The sequence below is a fragment of the Myxine glutinosa genome, chromosome 1 (assembly GCF_964187855.1).
Source record: "Myxine glutinosa chromosome 1, kmMyxGlut1.1, whole genome shotgun sequence".
Lineage (NCBI taxonomy): Eukaryota > Metazoa > Chordata > Myxini > Myxiniformes > Myxinidae > Myxine > Myxine glutinosa.
In genome coordinates, this window is record NC_136261.1 from 389633992 (window position 1) to 389652334 (window position 18343).

At 47.8% G+C, this 18343-nt stretch overlaps 1 protein-coding gene across 8 annotated transcripts in view; it reads right to left on the minus strand.

Moving 5' to 3' along the window:
* Window positions 1–340: 340 nt before the first annotated feature.
* LOC137416279 (uncharacterized) overlaps window positions 341–18343 on the minus strand; it is a 92926-nt gene continuing 74923 nt past the window's right edge. For 3 of the 8 annotated variants that reach the window (XR_013621881.1, XM_078770281.1, XM_078770283.1), the window contains 3 exons: window positions 10428–10581; window positions 6964–7047; window positions 374–899 (listed from right to left, as the gene is read on the minus strand). Coding sequence is in view for 4 of the 8 variants with exons in the window: in XM_078770281.1 (XP_078626407.1) it covers window positions 794–899; window positions 6964–7047; window positions 10428–10581 (344 nt within the window). In the remaining 4 variants the exon portion in view is untranslated. Of the gene's footprint in view, window positions 900–6963; window positions 7048–10427; window positions 10582–18343 lie in introns of all 8 variants that reach the window. The other 5 variants (XR_013621879.1, XR_013621880.1, XR_013621878.1 and 2 more) reach the window with 3 other exon arrangements.

The window sequence follows — 18343 nt, forward strand, 5'->3', positions numbered from 1 at the left end:
GCAGACTGTATTACAATTTCCTCATTTACATGGGCAACACTGAGGTTAAAGCACTCTTTGCACGGGTGAATTTGTCCTCCTCCCTTCCCCCTCCTTCACCCTACAGCTATCCTCACCTCCCCTTCCACTCCTGGTCACCCCCATCCCCTCCCCTGCCCCCACCCTCCCGGGCAATGCCGGATATTTCAGCAAGTAAAACAATCGTTTGCTGTCACTGCAAGTCCTCTTACATGGCAGTGGTGAGAGCGGAGGTGGGACGAGGATCATCCTGCTGCAAAATGAGGGCAGAGTAAACAGCTCTGATTGGCTCAGAGCATATGAAACAGTACAAACAATGGTTGTGGGTGCATTTTCTAGGTGAGTGTTGTGTTTTGTGGATTTTCTTCAATTTATTTTTGTAAAAAATTTCTCCAGGACAAAAAGCTCTACAACGAATCAGCGTTAAGGAAGGTAGAAGAAGTAAACATTCTATTTTGGCATACTAGAGGTAATTCGTACTGTCACAAAAGAAACTACACAGAACGTAATTTGCAATAATTATACTTTAAATAAAGTTAATATAATCAAGCAATACTGCAAAGAATTACCAAATTTACGGATGCATGAAGTAGATTTAATGGAGTCCGTGAGGTTCCCTCTGAATACGTGCAGAACCTGCGAGTTACTGAAACACTTCAATTCGCTTTCTTCGCAATCGAGGAAGAACCTCGACTCACATCGACATCCCAGTGGTGACGGCCCAAAGGAGAAACTCTCAGCACAAAGAACTTGTGGATGAAAATCAAACCGATGTTTAAGATGACAATTTTGGGTTTCTGTTCTTGTCGCTGTCCTCAGGTTCTGGGTGATCATGATTTGTCGATGTGCAGTGGTTGCGTCCAGAGTTAGGGTTCGTCCATCTGTGGACACGAAAACACATCTGCTTTGAATACAAATTCCACAATCAAAGTGAAGTAAAGTTTATAATTCAAATAAAAAATGAACTTGCTGGGATATCTTCAGGAAATTTTGTTTTTCAGTGTTGAACGATGAAATCACCGACTTATTACTTGCAAAATCGAAGATTTTTCAAGTATATTGGTCGGTTGCGTTTGATATTCTGTCTGTCTTTCTGTTTGTCTTTCTGTCTGTCTTTGTCTGTTTTTCACTCACCTGCAGGTGACAATTCTAAACCGATTGTCATGAAACTAAACCAAGTTGCAGAGGTCGTCACAATTGAGAAGCCTATTGATTTTGAGGTCAAAGGTCATCTGGAGGTCGAATTTGTAAAATCTCCATTTTTCATCCAATTGACTTGAAAATTGAACAGCATTTGTGCATCGAGTCACTAAGTAGGGAAACCAACAATTTTCGAGGTCATAAGGTCAAAGGTCAACTCAAGGTCAAACTTCTAAAATCATCAATTTTCATCCAATTGACTTGAAAATTGAACAGCATTTGCACATTGAGTCAATAAATTGATAAACCAACTATTTTGAGGTCAAAAGGTCAAAGGTCACCTCAAGGTCAAACTTCCAAAATCATCAATTTTCATCCGATTGACTTGAAAATTTAACAGCAATTGCATAGCGCATCACCGAATTGGGAAACAAACTATTTTTGAGGTCAAAAGGTCAAAGGTCAACTTAAGGTCAAACTTCTAAAGTAATCCATTTTCATCTGAAAAATCGTCACTTTTCATTGTATTGACCCTAGCTTTGATCAAATCATCAATTTTAATCTTGATACAATGGACAATTTAATGGATCAATGGCAACCTTTTGGGGGGGGGGGGGAGGGGTGGATTCTGCAAGTATCGTGCTCTGCATGACGTCTTCTTGTTTATTAATTCATTGTCATGATTGTTATTATTCTGTCCATCAAGTGGAAAATACATTATAAACATAAATTGGTTCAATAGTGCAGGAATTTGGGATTTGGTCATGTTGCCGGCGATAGCTTGCCTACTCTTCACAAAAGACACCATGGGAACTTTACCATCCAACAACCGATACGGTAAAATGACACGAGTTAAATTTCTTCTAAACTGTTGTGTAAAAATTCACCAAACTCTGCAGCTATGATCAACCACGTGGCAAGAAGGAATGATCAGTGTAATTTTGGCCCTGCCCCCTGGGGTGGGGTCACGAGATCCATTTCCAAAAGTTGCAATTACGGGCACATTTAAAAACATTTTAGATGAAAATTTGTACACGCAATCAACTTTAGGGGACGCATGAAATATGTAACGATTTTTGGATTTGATCCCTGGATCATGTCCCCAAGGAGTGCGGACTTAAGTTACAGGGGTCAAAACAGAAGATTTTTCAACTCAAGATTTGATATTGGATCATTCCTGGTGGATCTTTTTGCCATCATACTAAAATATGCCATTTGGTGTCTGTCTGACTGATGAATTTTTGCCCCCGATACATTCTGTCATTACTTATCCAATCTCAACCAAACTTGACAGGATGACGAAGGGTTACATAATGAAGGTTGTAGCGCATTCATTGGACCCCCTCCCCAAGGGGGATTTCTCCTCCGAGCGGGTATTCCCCGCCATTGCCATCAATGGGGTTGCATGTTGAGGTGTATATCAATGTTAAATTAGCTTTATCGTGGCGTTTTTCCAGAGAAGAAGATTTATCGTGGCGTTTTTCCAAAGACGCTTTCAATAACAAAATTAATGATAATCGCATATTATTAATGTTATTACAAAACAATATTAATACTAATAATGTCCCACTTCCCCCAAGGTGTTTTTCCTGCAGTGATAACATGCATAAATAGCTTATAGCCGGCGAAGCCGGTGTTGTGAATGAACGCGTACGAGTTATGTTGAAAAGCCAGATTTTGCTGGATCCCTTGAGAATTTCGAAGCTTTGACGCACCAAATCGCTCAACGGAGGCCGCCATCTTGCAGATGCGGAAGTATGTATAACAAATTGAAAAAGGTTCAATAGGAGTTTGTTTCACCCGTCTTCTTTTGATTCACAATCTTATGCACCTCTAATTTGTAATTTAAATACTTTAAGACCAACCTCGGCCCGCAAGGGCCTGGTTATCTTCAACGAAAATCGTCACCAACCACCAGAACCAATGAGAATCGAGCATTTGAAAAAATATTTAAAAAACCAAATCACTCAATGGAGGCCGCCATCTTCCGGATGCGGAAGTATGCAGAAAAAAAATTGCGAAAAAGTTCAATAGGAGTTTGTTTCACCCGTCTTTGTTTGATTCACAATCTAATGCACCTCTAATTTGTAATTAAAATACTTTAAGACCAACCTCGTTCCCCGGGCCCACACGGGCCTTGGTTATCTTCAACGAAAATCATCACCAATTACCGGAACCAATGAGATTCGAGCATTTGAAAAAATATTTCAAAAAAGCTTTTTACCACATTTCAGAGGCTGAAAACAGCGTCAAATATTCTAAAATTGACTAAGAATTATTTTTTAGAAATCTCGCGGCTCTAGGGGATCGTTTTTCACGGCCGGAAATATCCGAAGTTGAGACGGAATTCACCGAATTAATCAAGAAGGAAATTTTATACATTTTAATCTCATCCAGAATGCAAATGGTGTCATTTTGAACGACTGTAGGTACGGTACATACTACACCTACCTACTACCAACTACCTAACCTACTGATGCCATAGTGATGGGTAAAATAGTGGCAAGAGGCTTTGGCTTCGCCGGCTCATTGCGGCTTTGCAGTCGGGTACAAGTAGCCGGCGAAGCCAGTGTTGTCAATGAACGCGTACGACGTACGTATTATGTTGAAAAGCCAGATTTTGCTGGATCCCTTGGCTTGAGAATTTCGAAGCTTTGACGCACCAAATCGCTCAATGGAGGCCGCCATCTTGCGGATGCTGAAGTATGCATAACAAATTGAAAAAAGTTCAATAGGAGTTTGTTTCACCCGTCTTTGTTTGATTCACAATCCTATGCACCTCTAATTTGTAATTAAAATACTTTAAGACTAACCTCGGCCCACACTGGCCTGGTTATCTTCAACGAAAATCGTCACCAAACACTGGAACCAATGAGATTCGAGCATTTGAAAAAATATTTAAAAAACCAAGTCACTCAATGGAGGCCGCCATCTTCCGGATGCGGAAGTATGCATAAAAAAATTGCGAAAAAGTTCAATCGGAGTTTGTTTCACCCGTCTTTGATTCACAATCTTATGCACCTCTAATTTGTAATTAAAATACTTTAAGACCAACCTCGTTATCTTCAACGAAAATCGTCACCAAACCAATGAGATTCGAGCATTTGAAAAAATATTTCAAAAAAGCTTATTCCGCGTTTCAGAGGGTGAAAACGGCATCAAATATTCGAAAATTGACGAAGAATTATTTTTTAGAAATCTCACGGCCGTAGGGGATAGTTTTTCATGGCCGGAAATATTCGAAGTTGAGAAGGAATTCACCGGATTAATCAAGAAGTAAATTTTATCAATTTTAATCTCATCCAGAATGCAAATGGTGTCATTTTAGGTCTGAATTTGCGAAATTTTGTGAGCTGACCAATCAGCGATCAGCTTAGGTCAGCCAATCAGCGCCATCGACACGGTTTGATTAACGACAGTCACACATTGCCGTTGAAACGGCGCTGTCGTCTGATCTGTCGGCACTGATCTTACTACAAGCTAACTTCTTCTGGTGGAGGAAGCCGCAGTGCCCGGAGAGATCCAGTCCTGACAGCGACTGAAGTTAGAAGACTACACACATACTGTGAAAACGTATATTAAGCCCAGTTAAAATTTCTTAAAATAGGCCCTAAGCTAGCACATCGTATAGTTACTTCCTTAAGCTTCTTGTGACATTTATTGTATGTAGGTATTGGGGAGGACTGACTGCACTTCTCTTTTACCAAGTCTTACCAGGTACGGTACCTACTACACCTACCTACTACCAACTACCTAACATACTGATGCCATAGTGATGGGTAAAATAGTGGCAAGAGGCTTTGGCTTCGCCGGCTCATTGCGGCTTTGCAGTCGGGTACTCATAGCTATAATGGCGTTTGCTGTGGGAGCAACGGCTTCTACAGGAAGTAAAAATATTATAAACCACAAACACGTATGATTAGCTTTTTAAACAATCGCTAATGCTCTTTATAACACTAAATGAAGAAATTTGGAGGAATCCTGACATCCGTGATGTAAGGTTTACTTGCAGAACTGAGCGAAGATCTACTGTACTCTATATACCCCACAATTGTTGGGTTAATAACATGGCCCTTTCTTCTGCTACCGTGGCATTTTTCGTAGCGAACTTTTGAAACTCGCTCCTGCTGTTTAATACGAAACTGAAAGGGAGGAAGACCGGGGTGTGCTCATTTACCAAGCAGCTAGCTTGCACTTGCCAAGCCAGTCGTTCCTTAACGGTTTTGAATGGAGTGCTTGCTCGAATGCTAAAACTACTTGGCGATCTTTCCACAAGAAACTTGGTAAATGAACACACACACAGTTATTCAGACCCGACCATAGATCGACTCGAATCTATATACCCCAAAGAGGAATGACCCTTCCTGCTGCTCCTGTAGTGTGCAGGTGTACTTGACTTTCAAATTTTGCTTTAGGTGGGGTGGGAAGTATGGGGATTTGCGATGCTGCACCATCAACTTTGCTCTAGTTTTTATGTTATTACCCTAGCCAGAGGAAAAGGTATTGCATTTGAGTCCATTTGTTTGTTTGCCTGTCTGTCTGTCTGTCTCTTTGTCCACACAGAATAAATATGATTTTCTCTGCAACCGTTGGTTCGATTGACAGGAAATGTTCACCATAGGTGCACCTCCTCCTGTATAATTTTAAAATGATAATTATGACATCATAGGTCACGTGGTACAGGCGCCATCCTGGAAAAAAATTTTTTTGCACCTCCATATCTCCGAAAGCACCACATAGAAAATTGGTGAAATTGAGACATGGCCCAATGCAAAATACTCTTCATGGGGAATAACATATGTTAATGACTATGTCATCGGTTCCTCCATTATAACGTCATAATTTGACAAGTACAAAACTTCATCCGATCAAGATGAAATTTCTTGAGCTTCATATAGGGATAAATTGGTGGAGGAAAAAGAAATAATGATGTCATCGGCCACGTGGTAGGCGAATGTCAGGCCTCATCAGGTTCGTGAAGAGTTGGGCCAAGCTTCCCTCACCCGACCCCTCGGAGTTGGATAATAGTGGCCGTTAAAGAAGAAGAAGTCTCAAACCTGTCCACAAGGTTGTCTGCAGTGACATCCACATCGAGTACAGTGTCCAGTGTCCAAATATCATGGGTCTGCTGGCCCACTCAGTAGAATGTGAAAGATGGTTCAGTATCATGAAGATAATCAAGATAGACTGGATGATCAATACGAACACTGATACAGGTACTCTCACCTGCTTACTGAGGATTGTTACAATCTCGAGACCCAGTTCTTGCCATACACCACTGGAACCATGTGGCACAGAAGAAGGTGCCCCATATGCATTGGATGATCAAAACAAATATGACAGTGAAGAAGAACCAGGTGTCACGTTTGTTGACGACGAAAAGATGAACTCAGTGGATTGAAAGAGGACGCACTTTAGTGGGAATGCAACATTCACTCGCACCATCTGTGGGATCCCAAACAAATTTTGTTCTGCATACCAGTATCGCTATAGCATTTTTTGGGAATATTGTAGATCTTGCACTGGAACCCATTGGGAAATCAGGACAACCAAAATTTGAAGAGGACAGCCTCAATAAAATCCTTCATTTTAAGAATGGTTCGTCTGTACCTGTTTGTTTTTGCGTTTACTATTCATTTGATTTTCTTGGTCTTTGAATTAAATTTCATTTGTATTTTATATTTTTATATTTCTTTATTAAATTATGCCTTTTATATTATCTGATTAACATACCAATCCAATCTTATTTTCCGATTGATTCCCCCACTCACTCCCCTCCTTCCCTCACCCCCTCCTCAAACTTACATTTTCCTCTCAAATGTGTTCATCTCCTCACTTGTGTTCACCAACCTTTGTGCCCCCCTGTGCTCATGGGGCATGCAGTCATTGCTGAAAACACAAGACGGTTGGGGGGGCGGGGGGGGGGTTAAAGAGTTTACAAAATGGCGAAAGATGCACTTTCAGCTCAAATATTGAGGTTATAACATCCAAATAATGAAATAAACGATTTGATTCACAACTTAAACAGCGTGGCTTAACAAACGTTTATACTTCAACCAGATGATGAATCAACAATAGTTGATGGAGTAAGAGAGGAGCACAGAGGGTAGAGGAGTGGCAGCCGAACCCGAATCCTATCCAGGTTCTTCCTGATGACTCCCATGCTGTATTTGTTTTTTTATTTGACTATGATTGAGGTTTGTTAAATAATTTAATTTGTAAAGCTGACTCAATTATAATTAATTAATTTATGCAAATGATAGGAGCAGATGGTGTAAACAGAAAAGGTCAGTGATTATTAATTTTATATAGGAGTTAGTACATGGAAGAGCTTTTCAGGTTGGAGAGTCCTAAATCTCAATTACGAGGTTCGACCATCTCCTTGGACACATCTCGGGCATTACGCAGCCCAGCATCCTACTTTGCTTGCCAGGCTCCCTGCCTGTGGCATACCACGCCGCCTTCATTCCTGGATTCCTGACTTGCTCCATTCACCCAAACAACGTGGTTTTATCAATGGAACCTCTTCTTCCCTCTCCTGGTGGATTTTGGAATTCACCAAGGCAGTGTTTTTAGCTCGGTCTTGTTCTTAATCATACTAAAATATGCAATTTGGTGTCTGTCTGACGATTTCTGACCGCGATACATTCGATCGTTACTTATCCAATCGCAACCAAACTTGACAGGGAGACGAAGGGTCAGACGATGGAGGTTGTAGCGACTTAACTCCCCCTCCGCCCCCACCCCAAGGGCGTTTTTGCCGCCAAAGGTGTTGCGTGTTGAGGCATATATCCATGTTAAGATAGCTTTATCGTGGCGTTTTTCCAAGGCATCTTCGAATAACAAAAGTAACAAGCAAGAGCAATCAGATTGCAGACCCTCGCCAGAACGTGTTTGTGTGGTGTATTTTGTGTGGTGTTTATGAGCTGCTGTATTTATGTAGTTTAATGACGACGTAGAATTATGTTCAATACAATATGGCTGCAGAAACACGTGACCAATGACGTCATCAATTAAATTCTCCTACACAATGTTTGTGTAGATCATGCTCAATAAATTTCAAACTGGTCGGATCAAGTGTTCCACTCGATTAATAATGACGTCATAACAAAGGCACCGATGACATCATCATGAATGTATGTTGTTCCCCATTTGGAGTACTTGATAATGAGCAGTGTTTAAATTTTTTCTATGGAGTGGTTTCGAAGATAGAGGAGCAAAGTTGTTTTTTTGTTCAAAAAAGTTCTTCAAATTGCATATTTTAGTATGATCTGGCATTGGTGTAGCACAGGCATGATGGCCCAAAATGCCTCCTCCTGTGTAAAAATTTCCTTCTTATCCTGTGTCCTCCACTCATAACAAAAACAAAACTAATACAATGCGACTGTGTCACCAATATGCCTCCCCATAGTCCCACAATGGGTAGATGCCATCACTCTGCATATGTATGGGTAGGGGAGCACATTTGTGAAGTTTCATGTTGATTGGATAAGGTTCTTTTTCCATCCAAGATGGCTGCCAAACCACGTGACCTATGACATCATCATTTTCAAACCATATGCAACAGTGCTGTTAGATGATATTTGTAAAATTTGCATCGATAGGGTGAGTGGTTTCAGAGATATAATTATTTAATATTTTCCTTCAATCCAATATGGCTGCCAAACCATGTGACCGATGATGTCATAAATTTAATATTTCAATACAAATGGGTCATAGATCATGTGCGTGCAATTTCAGATTTTTAGGATAAGGAAGTCGATTAAAACATTTTTGGCTGGTATACCACTTCACCGATGTCAACATTATCATGGTTTTGTTCCCCATTGGGAATACTTGACAATGTGCCAAGTTTAAAAAATTTCCTTTCAGTGGTTTCCGAGAAATAATTTTTTAATTATTCGCTTTTAATCCAAGATGGCTGCCATACCACGTGACCTACGACATCACAATTATAAAAAAACATTCTGCATGGGTATCACTCCTACCCTGAAAGTTTCGTCTCAATCGGACATATGGTTGCTGAGAACAACGAGGTTTAGCCCGTACGGACGGTCGGACGGACAACCCGAAAACATAATGCCTCCGGCGACTTTGTCCGCGGAGGCATAAAAAATATTGTCCGATTCCGTCCTATAAATTGGACAACAATTTCACCCTGTGGTAAAGTGGGGATTTCTCATTATCAAATTGCATCGTTCATATAGCCTATACTCTTTCAAAGCAGTTAATTGTTTTGTGAATGAACGTGAAAATCCTTTAAATTTCTATTTAGATTTGCAAGTTTATGAAACATGAACACATAACTTTTTGAGATATTGTGCGATGTCGTATGTATCGCTTTAGCCCGATCACTCAATGGTGAAGAATCCCATAAAAAATAAATAATTCTCATATCCGAATCCATATTCAGATCTTCACCAAAATTGAATCGATTCATCCTTATCACACACACAACCGGTCCACCAAGTTTCGTCCAAATCTATGTATAATTTTTTGAGATATCCTGCTATGTATCAGGTTTTAGCCCTATTTCCCAATGGTGAATAATCCCACAAAAAATTAAATAACTCTCATATCCGAATCCATATTCAGATCTTCACCAAAATCGAATCAATTCTTCCTTGTCACATGCACAACCGGTCCAAAATGTTTCGCCCAAATCCGTCCACAACTTTTTGAGATATCCCGCTATGTATCGCTTTTAGCCCGATCACGCAATGATGAAGAATCACTTTTTGAATTATCTGATCCGGATCCAGATTTGGATCTACAACAAAATCGAATCGATTAGTTCTTGTCACCTACATTACCTCTCTGCCAAATTCCGTCCAAATGCGTCCACAACTTTTTGAGATATCTTGTTCACAAACAGACAGACAGACAGGAGTGAAAACATAACCTCCATCCACCATTTGGTAGCGGAGGTAACGAGCAGAAGTGCAAGAATTAATTTAATGATTGACCTCAACTGTGGATCGAACAAACCCCAATAATATCCCCCGGCCACATTAGAATCACGAATCCCTATTACATGCAAGATCGTCCATCTCGCAATCAGATACAACACGACGAGTGTCGGAGTCATGCACAATGAATGGTGTCCTGTGATTGCTTACAAGTTTTGAGTTTTTGTCATGAATGAAGATATCATTAGGTTTTTGACACCATTTTTTGAGATTATATTAAAGCAATCATTCCAACAATTCTCATTATTTTGTCTGTAATTCTCCTGCATCTATCTTCCTGCAAAAATGGCGTGAACTCACCTGCAGGAATGGTGGCGCCTTCTTGGGAGTGTTTCCGTTATTAACTCCAAGGTCCTGATCCCCACTCTCAGTCCTATATTCGCTTTGATTAAATCCTCGGAAGTGAAATCCTTTTGACTTGCAGAATATGATGCCCGTCTTGCAGTCCCTTCATCTGGAGATGGAGAGAGAAGTGACATTTGGATAAGCTGGATGAAATTATTAGGTTAAAATAAAATTACTTTGGGCATTTTCACAATCATCAGCAGTAATTTTACAATAGCAAGAACAAACTAAAACGGCACTCGGAAGAGCGTATACCTCCCCGAGGCTGAAAAGTTTGTTTTGTATCCCACTGATAGGCCGGATCTGGATTCGGACCTGAACCAAAATCTAATCGGCTTGTTCTTCTCACCTAAACAACTCGTCCACCAAGTTTCATCCAAATCCATCCATAACTTTTTGAGATATCCTGCTATGTATCGCATTTGGCCCTATCTCCCAATGGTGAAGAATCACTTAAAAAATTAAATAATTATCGTATCCGTATCCAGATTCAGATCTTCACCAAAATTGCATCGATTCGTCCTTGTCACACACACAACCTGTCCACCAAGTTTCATCCAAATCCGTCCATAACTTTGAGATATCCTGCTATATATTGTTTTTGGCCGGATCTCCCAACGGTGAAGAATCACTTTTAAAATTCTACCACCTGGACCCGAATTTTGATCTTCACCAAATTCTAATCCATTCTTCTTTGTCGCACACCCAACCGGTCCAACAAGTTTCGTCCAAATCCGTCCTCAACTTTTTGAGATATCCTGCTATGTATCGTTTTTGGCCCGATCCCTCAACGGTGAAGAATCAGTTTTAAAATTCTAGTAGCCGGATCCGAATCCGGATCTTCGCCAAAATCTAATAATTTCGTCGTTTTCATATACGCTACCTCTGTGCCAAATTTTGTCCGAATCCGTCCACAACCTTTTTTAGATATCTTGTTCACAAACAAACAAACAAACAGGCATGAGTAAAAACATAACCTCCATCCACCTTCCGTCGTGGAGGTAACAATATCAAGTATTCAAGTGAATTTATTGGTCTTAGTAAACATGACATGCTCTGAGTCCTTCATCATCATCGTCATCCTCATCATTACATTCAGGGAAGAATTTGATCCTATGATACCAATGAAGGAGTCCGGACTCCAGCAGAATACGGATAAAAGGATGGCAAGGCACAAACTCGTCCGAGAAGATGTTTATTCGTAAAACCAACTCGGGAACACTAAAAAGCCCGTTTATCGGGCTGCCTTATAAAGCAAAACCAAAAACCCAAACCGAAATCGAAAGCCACGCCTCTCAAGCGAGGCGTGCTTCGGTGGTCACGTGATCCACAGGTGTAGCTCATTATACCCGCACGCGCGGCACGCTTTGGCGGTCACGTGACCAGCCATTCTGGCGCCGGGGATCCCCGCCGGTGACGTCACCGGCTGGAGCAAGGAGATTCTGATGCCGGTCTTGCTTGGGGGACCCATGGGTCGCTACACACGCCCCCCAGAAAGGACTTGGCCCAGGGAGGTCAAACTGAGGGGGGTCCGGATGACCCGACCGAAACGACCCCTGGCCGGTCGCGGGGGGGGGGGGGGTTCGGTGTGGTGGTGGATGGTCAGGTGGACGGGGGACGGCCGCGCCGCGGTGGCAGAGCCAGCCGTGGCGGCTGGCCGATGTCCATGTGGGCCGGTTTGAGGCGGTCCAGCGAGATCTGATCCGCCCGGCCACCGATGCTGACAATGAAGGACTTGTTGTCCCGGCGTAGGACCCGGAAGGGTCCGTCGTAAGGTGGCCGGAGCGGCTCCCGGTGCGCGTCGTAGTGCACAAAGATGTACTCCGCAGTGCGGAGTGCTGGGGGGACGTAGGAGTGGGGGTCGCAATGGCGGGACGTTGGCACCAGGGCGAAACGTTGGGCGGCCTCCTGGAAGTCCGTGCGCTGGCGCGCGGCGGACCAGGGGCTGGTGGCATCGGGCACGAACTCGCCCGGGACGCGGAGAGTCTGGCCGTACACCAGCTCGGCGGTGGACGCCTGGAGGTCCTCCTTGGGGGCCGTGCGGAAGCCCAAAAGGACCCACGGGAGCCGTTCGGCCCACCCGTCATCCTGGAGGCCGGCCATGAGTGCGGCCTTCATGGAGCGGTGAAACCGCTCACACAACCCGTTGGCTTGGGGGTGGTAGGCCGTGGTGCGGTGCAGAGTGACTCCCTACGAGCGGGCGACTGCGCCCCAAAGTTCGTACGTGAACTGTGGGCCGCGGTCGGACGAGATGTCCGCCGGTGCGCGGAAGCGCGCGACCCAGGTGGCGATGAACGCCTGTGCCACATCGGCGGTGGTGGTGGAGGTGAGGGGCACGGCCTCCGGCCACCTGGTGGTCCTGTCCACCATGGTGAGCAGGTGGGTGAACCCCCGCGATGGGGGCAGGGGACCCACCAGGTCCACGTGGACGTGGTCGAAACGCCGCTCGGGCATGGTGAAAGGAGCCAACGGAGCCAGGGTGTGACGGTGGACCTTGGCCCGCTGGCAGGCTGTGCAGGCATTGGCCCAGTCGCGGACGTCCCGTCGCAACCCGTGCCAGACGAAGCGTGCCGACACCAGATTCTGGGACGCCTTCCGGCCTGGGTGCGAGAGGTCGTGGAGGGAAGCAAAAATGCGGCGCCGCCAGGAGACCAGCACGACGAGGCACGGTCGGCCCTGGGAGATGTCGCAAAGCAGGACCGTGCCCGCGAAGGGGACGTCAGCCAAGCGGAGGCCCGTGTCTGCCACCCTGAGTGCCTGCACCATGCCGTCGGTGGTCTGGTCCGTCGCCATCAGGGCGAAATCCACGCCGAGGTGGACGGCGTTGGCGCCGGCCCGAGAAAGGCAGTCGGCCACGGTGTTGTCTTTCCCGGCGACGTGCCGGATATCCGTGGTGTATTCCGACACGGCGGAGATGTGGCGCTGCTGGCGGGCCGACCACGGCTCCGTGACCTTGGCCATTGCGAAAATCAATGGCTTGTGGTCGACAAAGGCCGTGAATGGGCGGGCCTTCAGGAGGTGGTGAAAATGGCGGACGGCCAGGTACAGCCCGAAGAGCTCGCGGTCGAACGTGCTGTACTTCAGCTCGTTGGGCAGGAGTTGCCGGCTGAAGAACGCGAGCGGCTGCCAGGCCCCGTTCACCCATTGCTCATGGACCACGCCCACGGCGTAGTCAGAGGCGTCCGTGGTGAAGGCGATGGGGGCATGGGGTACCGGGTGGGCCAGCCACGTGGCATTGGTGAGGGCCCGTTTCGCGCCCACAAAAGCCGCGTCCATGTCCGTGGACCACACGACGTCGTGCTTCGCCGGCTGGCCTCGGAGGGCGGCGTACAAGGGCCGCATGAGTTGCGCCGCTCGGGGCACGAAGCAGTGGTAGAAGTTCACCATCCCGAGGAACTCCTGCAGCGCCTTGACGGAGCGGGGGCGCGGGAAAGCGGCGATGGCCTCGACTTTGGCCGGCAGCGGCACAGCGCCGTGCCGGGTGATGCGGTGGCCCAAAAAGTCGATCGTCGCCGCACCAAAGTGACATTTGGCCGGGTTGACAATCAAGCCGTGCTCGCTGAGGTGGCTGAAGAGCGTCCGGAGGTGGAGGAGGTGCTCGGGTCTGGACGCGCTGGCGACGAGGATGTCGTCCAGGTAGGTGAAGAGGAATGGCACGTCGCGCAGCACGCCATCCATCAGGCACTGGAACGCCTGCGCCACGTTTTTGAGGCCGAAGGGCATCCGGAGGAACTCAAAGAGGCCGAAAGGTGTCATCACGGCCGTCTTTGGGATGTCGGCCGGGCGGACGGGCACCTGGTGGTACCCCCGAATCAGGTCCACTTTAGAAAAAATGGTCCGCCCCGCCAACCGGGCGGAAAAATCCTGGATGTGCGGGACGGGGTACCTGTCGGGGGTAGTGGCGTCGTTGAGGCGGCGGTAGTCGCCGCATGGCCTCCATCCGCCCCCCGGCTTCGGGACGATGTGCAACGGCGAGGCCGATGCGCTGCCGGAGCGCCGTACCATGCCGAGGCGCTCCAGCGCTGTGAACTCGGCCTTGGCGATGGCGAGTTTGGCGGGGTCGAGATGGCGAGCCCGGGCGTACACCGGCGGGCCCATAGTGGGGATGTGATGCTCGATGCCGTGCCTCACCGCGATGGCCGAAAACGTCGGCCGCGTGAGGGCCGGGAACTCCGTGAGGAGACATGCGAAGTCGTCCGCCAATGGGAGGGCGCAGGAAAACTCGGTGGGTGCGGCCCGGCTCAAGGCGCACGCCAGGGAGCTGAAAGTCTCAGCGTTGACGAGACGCCGGCGTTACACGTCTTCCAGCAGCCCGTGGGCGCACAAGAAATCGGCCCCGAGCAAAGCCATGGGGACGTCCGCCATCACGAACTCCCAGTGAAAGAGCTGGCTGCCGAAGCGGAGGGCGACGGTGCGTGGGCCGCAAGTGCGGATGGCGGAGCTGTTGGCCGCGACCAATTGGGGGCCGCAGACAGCGGCCCGCCTGTCCTCCGCCGAAGCAGGAACGACGCTCAGCTGGGCGCCGGTGTCGCAGAGGAAGCGCCACCCCGACGCACGGTCCGCGATGAACAGCAGGTTTCCGGAATGGCCGGCGTTCATTGCTGGGAGGGAATGCCGGCTCGCCCATTTCCCGGGGTCGAACGTGCACGGGGGTCGGCATGATCAGGCCTGCTGCCCGAACCTGGCGTGGAAATAGCACCAGGCCGGGTCCGGCGGGGGCTCCGGTCGACGCGTCGGGACCGGGCGACGCGGCGTCGCCGCTGCCAGTCGTGCCGGCCCGGCGGTCTCCGGGAAGGAGACTGCGTCGCGGGCGTCGGGCGGTTGGGCGGGAAGGCTCCCGGCCGCCACCCCGACGAGCTGGCTCGCCGCTCCGGCGAGCTCGCTTGCCGAAGCGATCTTGTCGGCCTCCTTGGCGAGGTCGCGGGGGTTTACGATGGTCGTACCTGCCAGGGCGACCCGTACCGGGGCCGGGAGCTGGCGAAGAAAGAGCTCCTGAAACAGGAAATCCGAGGGGTGCTCGCCGAGCAACGCGAACATGTAGTCCATGTGCTCGGACGGGCGCGTATCGCCGAGCTCCGGTAGGTCGAGCAGGCGTCGTGCGCGCTCAGCCGGGGAAAGGCTGAGCATGGGTCGCTATTCCGGTAGGTCGAGCAGGCGTCGTGCGCGCTCAGCCGGGGAAAGGGCGAACGCGCCCAGCAGAAGTGCCTTGATGGCGTCGTACTTGCCATCAGTGGGCGGGTACTAGAGGAAGCTCAGGCAGCGGGCGGCGGTCGCGGAGCCGAGTGCGGCGACCACGTAATGGTAGCAGGTGGCGTCCTCCGTGATGCCACGCAGGGCGAACTGGGAGTCCGCCTGCGCGAACCAGATGGCGGCATGTGCTTCCCAGAAGGTGGGCAGCTTGAGGGACACTGCTGTGTCCATTGCCGTGTTGCAAATTCGGGGTCACCAGTGAAGGAGTCCGGACTCCAGCAGAATACGGATAAAAGGATGGCAAGGCACAAACTCGTCCGAGAAGATGTTTATTCGTAAAACCAACTCGGGAACACTAAAAAGCCCGTTTATCGGGCTGCCTTATAAAGGAAAACCAAAAACCCAAACCGAAACCGAAAGCCACGCCTCTCAAGCGAGGCGTGCTTCGGTGGTCACGTGATCCACAGGTGTAGCTCATTATACCCGCACGCGCGGCACGCTTTGGCGGTCACGTGACCAGCCACTCTGGCGCCAGGGATCCCCGCCGGTGACGTCACCGGCTGGAGCAAGGAGATTCTGATGCCGGTCTTGCTTGGGGGACCCATGGGTCGCTACACCACAGTCTTTTCATCATAATATTGACCCTTAGTGTGTTCACATGCTTCAGAAGAGCAGATGTATGGAAGGTGGAAGCGCATATTCCACCAGTGTTTGTCGAATTGGACTTAAATTAATTTGTCCTCTTTGCTTCAACTACTTCCTGTTGAAGACTGTTACAGTCATTCAGCAATCTAATGCTAAAAAAAATTTATTTTTTTATTTTTTTTGTATACTGCATCGAGGCTCGTGAAAGAGCTAACATTTACTTCACAAACAAATCAACCAGACAAACAAAATATACAAAAAGAGGGAGCGGAAGACAAGATGGGGAGAGAAGGGGAAGCACACAACCACAACATTCGAGAGCAGGGAGAAGTGTGGGTGGGAGAGGGCTTGGGGGCAGGAGGCGTGGGAAGGGGAGGGGGGGGGAGGTATAAAACACAAGGGGACCGAAATTAGCGGGGGTAGAAAAGATCAAGGTTTTGGATGGGGGAGGATAAGAGATGGTGGTGAACAGCTGTTTTAAAGACCTGGAGGGTGGAGTGGGATTGAAGAGAGTGAGGGAGTTTGTTCCAGAGGCGGGAGAAAAGAGGAATGAAGGAGTGAAGGTGAGCAGAGAGTCTTGATTTTGGCAGTTTAACCATAAGAGGGTTGCAGGCAGATCTTGTGCGACCTGTAGGAATATTTGGGGGACAGAGCCCAGAGAGGGCTGGGGGGGCAAGGCCAGAGAGGAGTCGGTAGAAGACGGAAAGACTACCAACCTGCCTGCTGTGAGTGAGTGAAAGGCCCTTGGAGTTAGCTTCATCGCGGGAGATTCCAATGATTCTGAACGCTTTGGTTTCAACAGCGTGAAGACGGGCTAGGTGTGAGGCAGGAGCACCAGACCAGAGGGGAGATCAGTATTCCATAGAGCTGCGGATGAAAGCCTTGTATGTGGTGAGGAGCTCAGGTGTGCCAAGGAAGGACTTCGCACGACGGAGGATGCCCAGTCGGCGACTGGCTTTGGAGGCCAGTTTTGAAATGTGGTTTTCCCAGGAAAGATCATGGCAAATAGTGAGACCCAAAAGCTTGAGTGACAGAACTTCTTGGAGAGGATTATTCAGAAAGTGGATGGGAGGGTTTTCCAGTCGGTCTTTTCGGAGAGACATCGTAAGAGTGTGAGATTTATCAGGATTGAAAGACATGTTCCATTTGTTTGCCCAGTCTGTGATTTTGTCCAGGTCTGCAGAGAGTGAGGAGGCTGCAGACTGCCGATCTGAGGGATGAGGAATGGAGCGACAGAGAGTAGAGTCGTCATCAAAGAGACAGAGAGGATTTTCAAGAGAGTCAGAGAGATCATTGATGAAGACCAGAAAAAGCACAGGGCTCAGAACACTACCTTGGGGAACTCCAGCCTGAACAGGAAGAGGAGATGAGAGAAACCCATTCAGGGCCACACATTGACTACGACCAGAGAGGAAGTCCGCCAGCCATGCGTGGAGATTTCCATGGATACCAAAGGAGGAGAGTTTGGTGAGCAGAGCAGGGTGCCAGACCGTATCGAAGGCACGTGAAATGTCAAGGGAGACAGCTCTAATTTCCTGTTTGGCGTTGAGGACCTCCATCCATTGTTGAGAAAGCAGAAGCAGCATGTCCAGAGTAGAGTGACCAGGTCTGAAACCAAATTGATGATCAGAGTTCAAGCCATTGGAGAAGAGGAAAGATTTCATATCTGAAGCAATGATGGATTCCATGACTTTGCTGATAATTGGGAGAAGGCTGATTGGTCTGTAGTTGCTGGGATCTGTTTTTGCACCTTTTTTGTGCAAAGCGGTGATGTTGGCTGATTTCCAAGCAGATGGCAGATGACCTTGAGCAAAAGAGAGGGTGAAGAGAACAGAAAGAGGGAGTGAAAGAGCGGAAGAACATGATTTTAGGACCCGTGGGCTGATGCCCTCAGGACCAGTTGCAGAATCAGAGTCGAGGGTTGACAGAAACTTTTCCACCTTGTCAGGAGGAAAGGACACAGAGTCCAGGAGCAGCTGGGTACAACTGGGTACGGTGGGTACAGAGAGGGATGGGTTTGGGACACAAGATTTAGA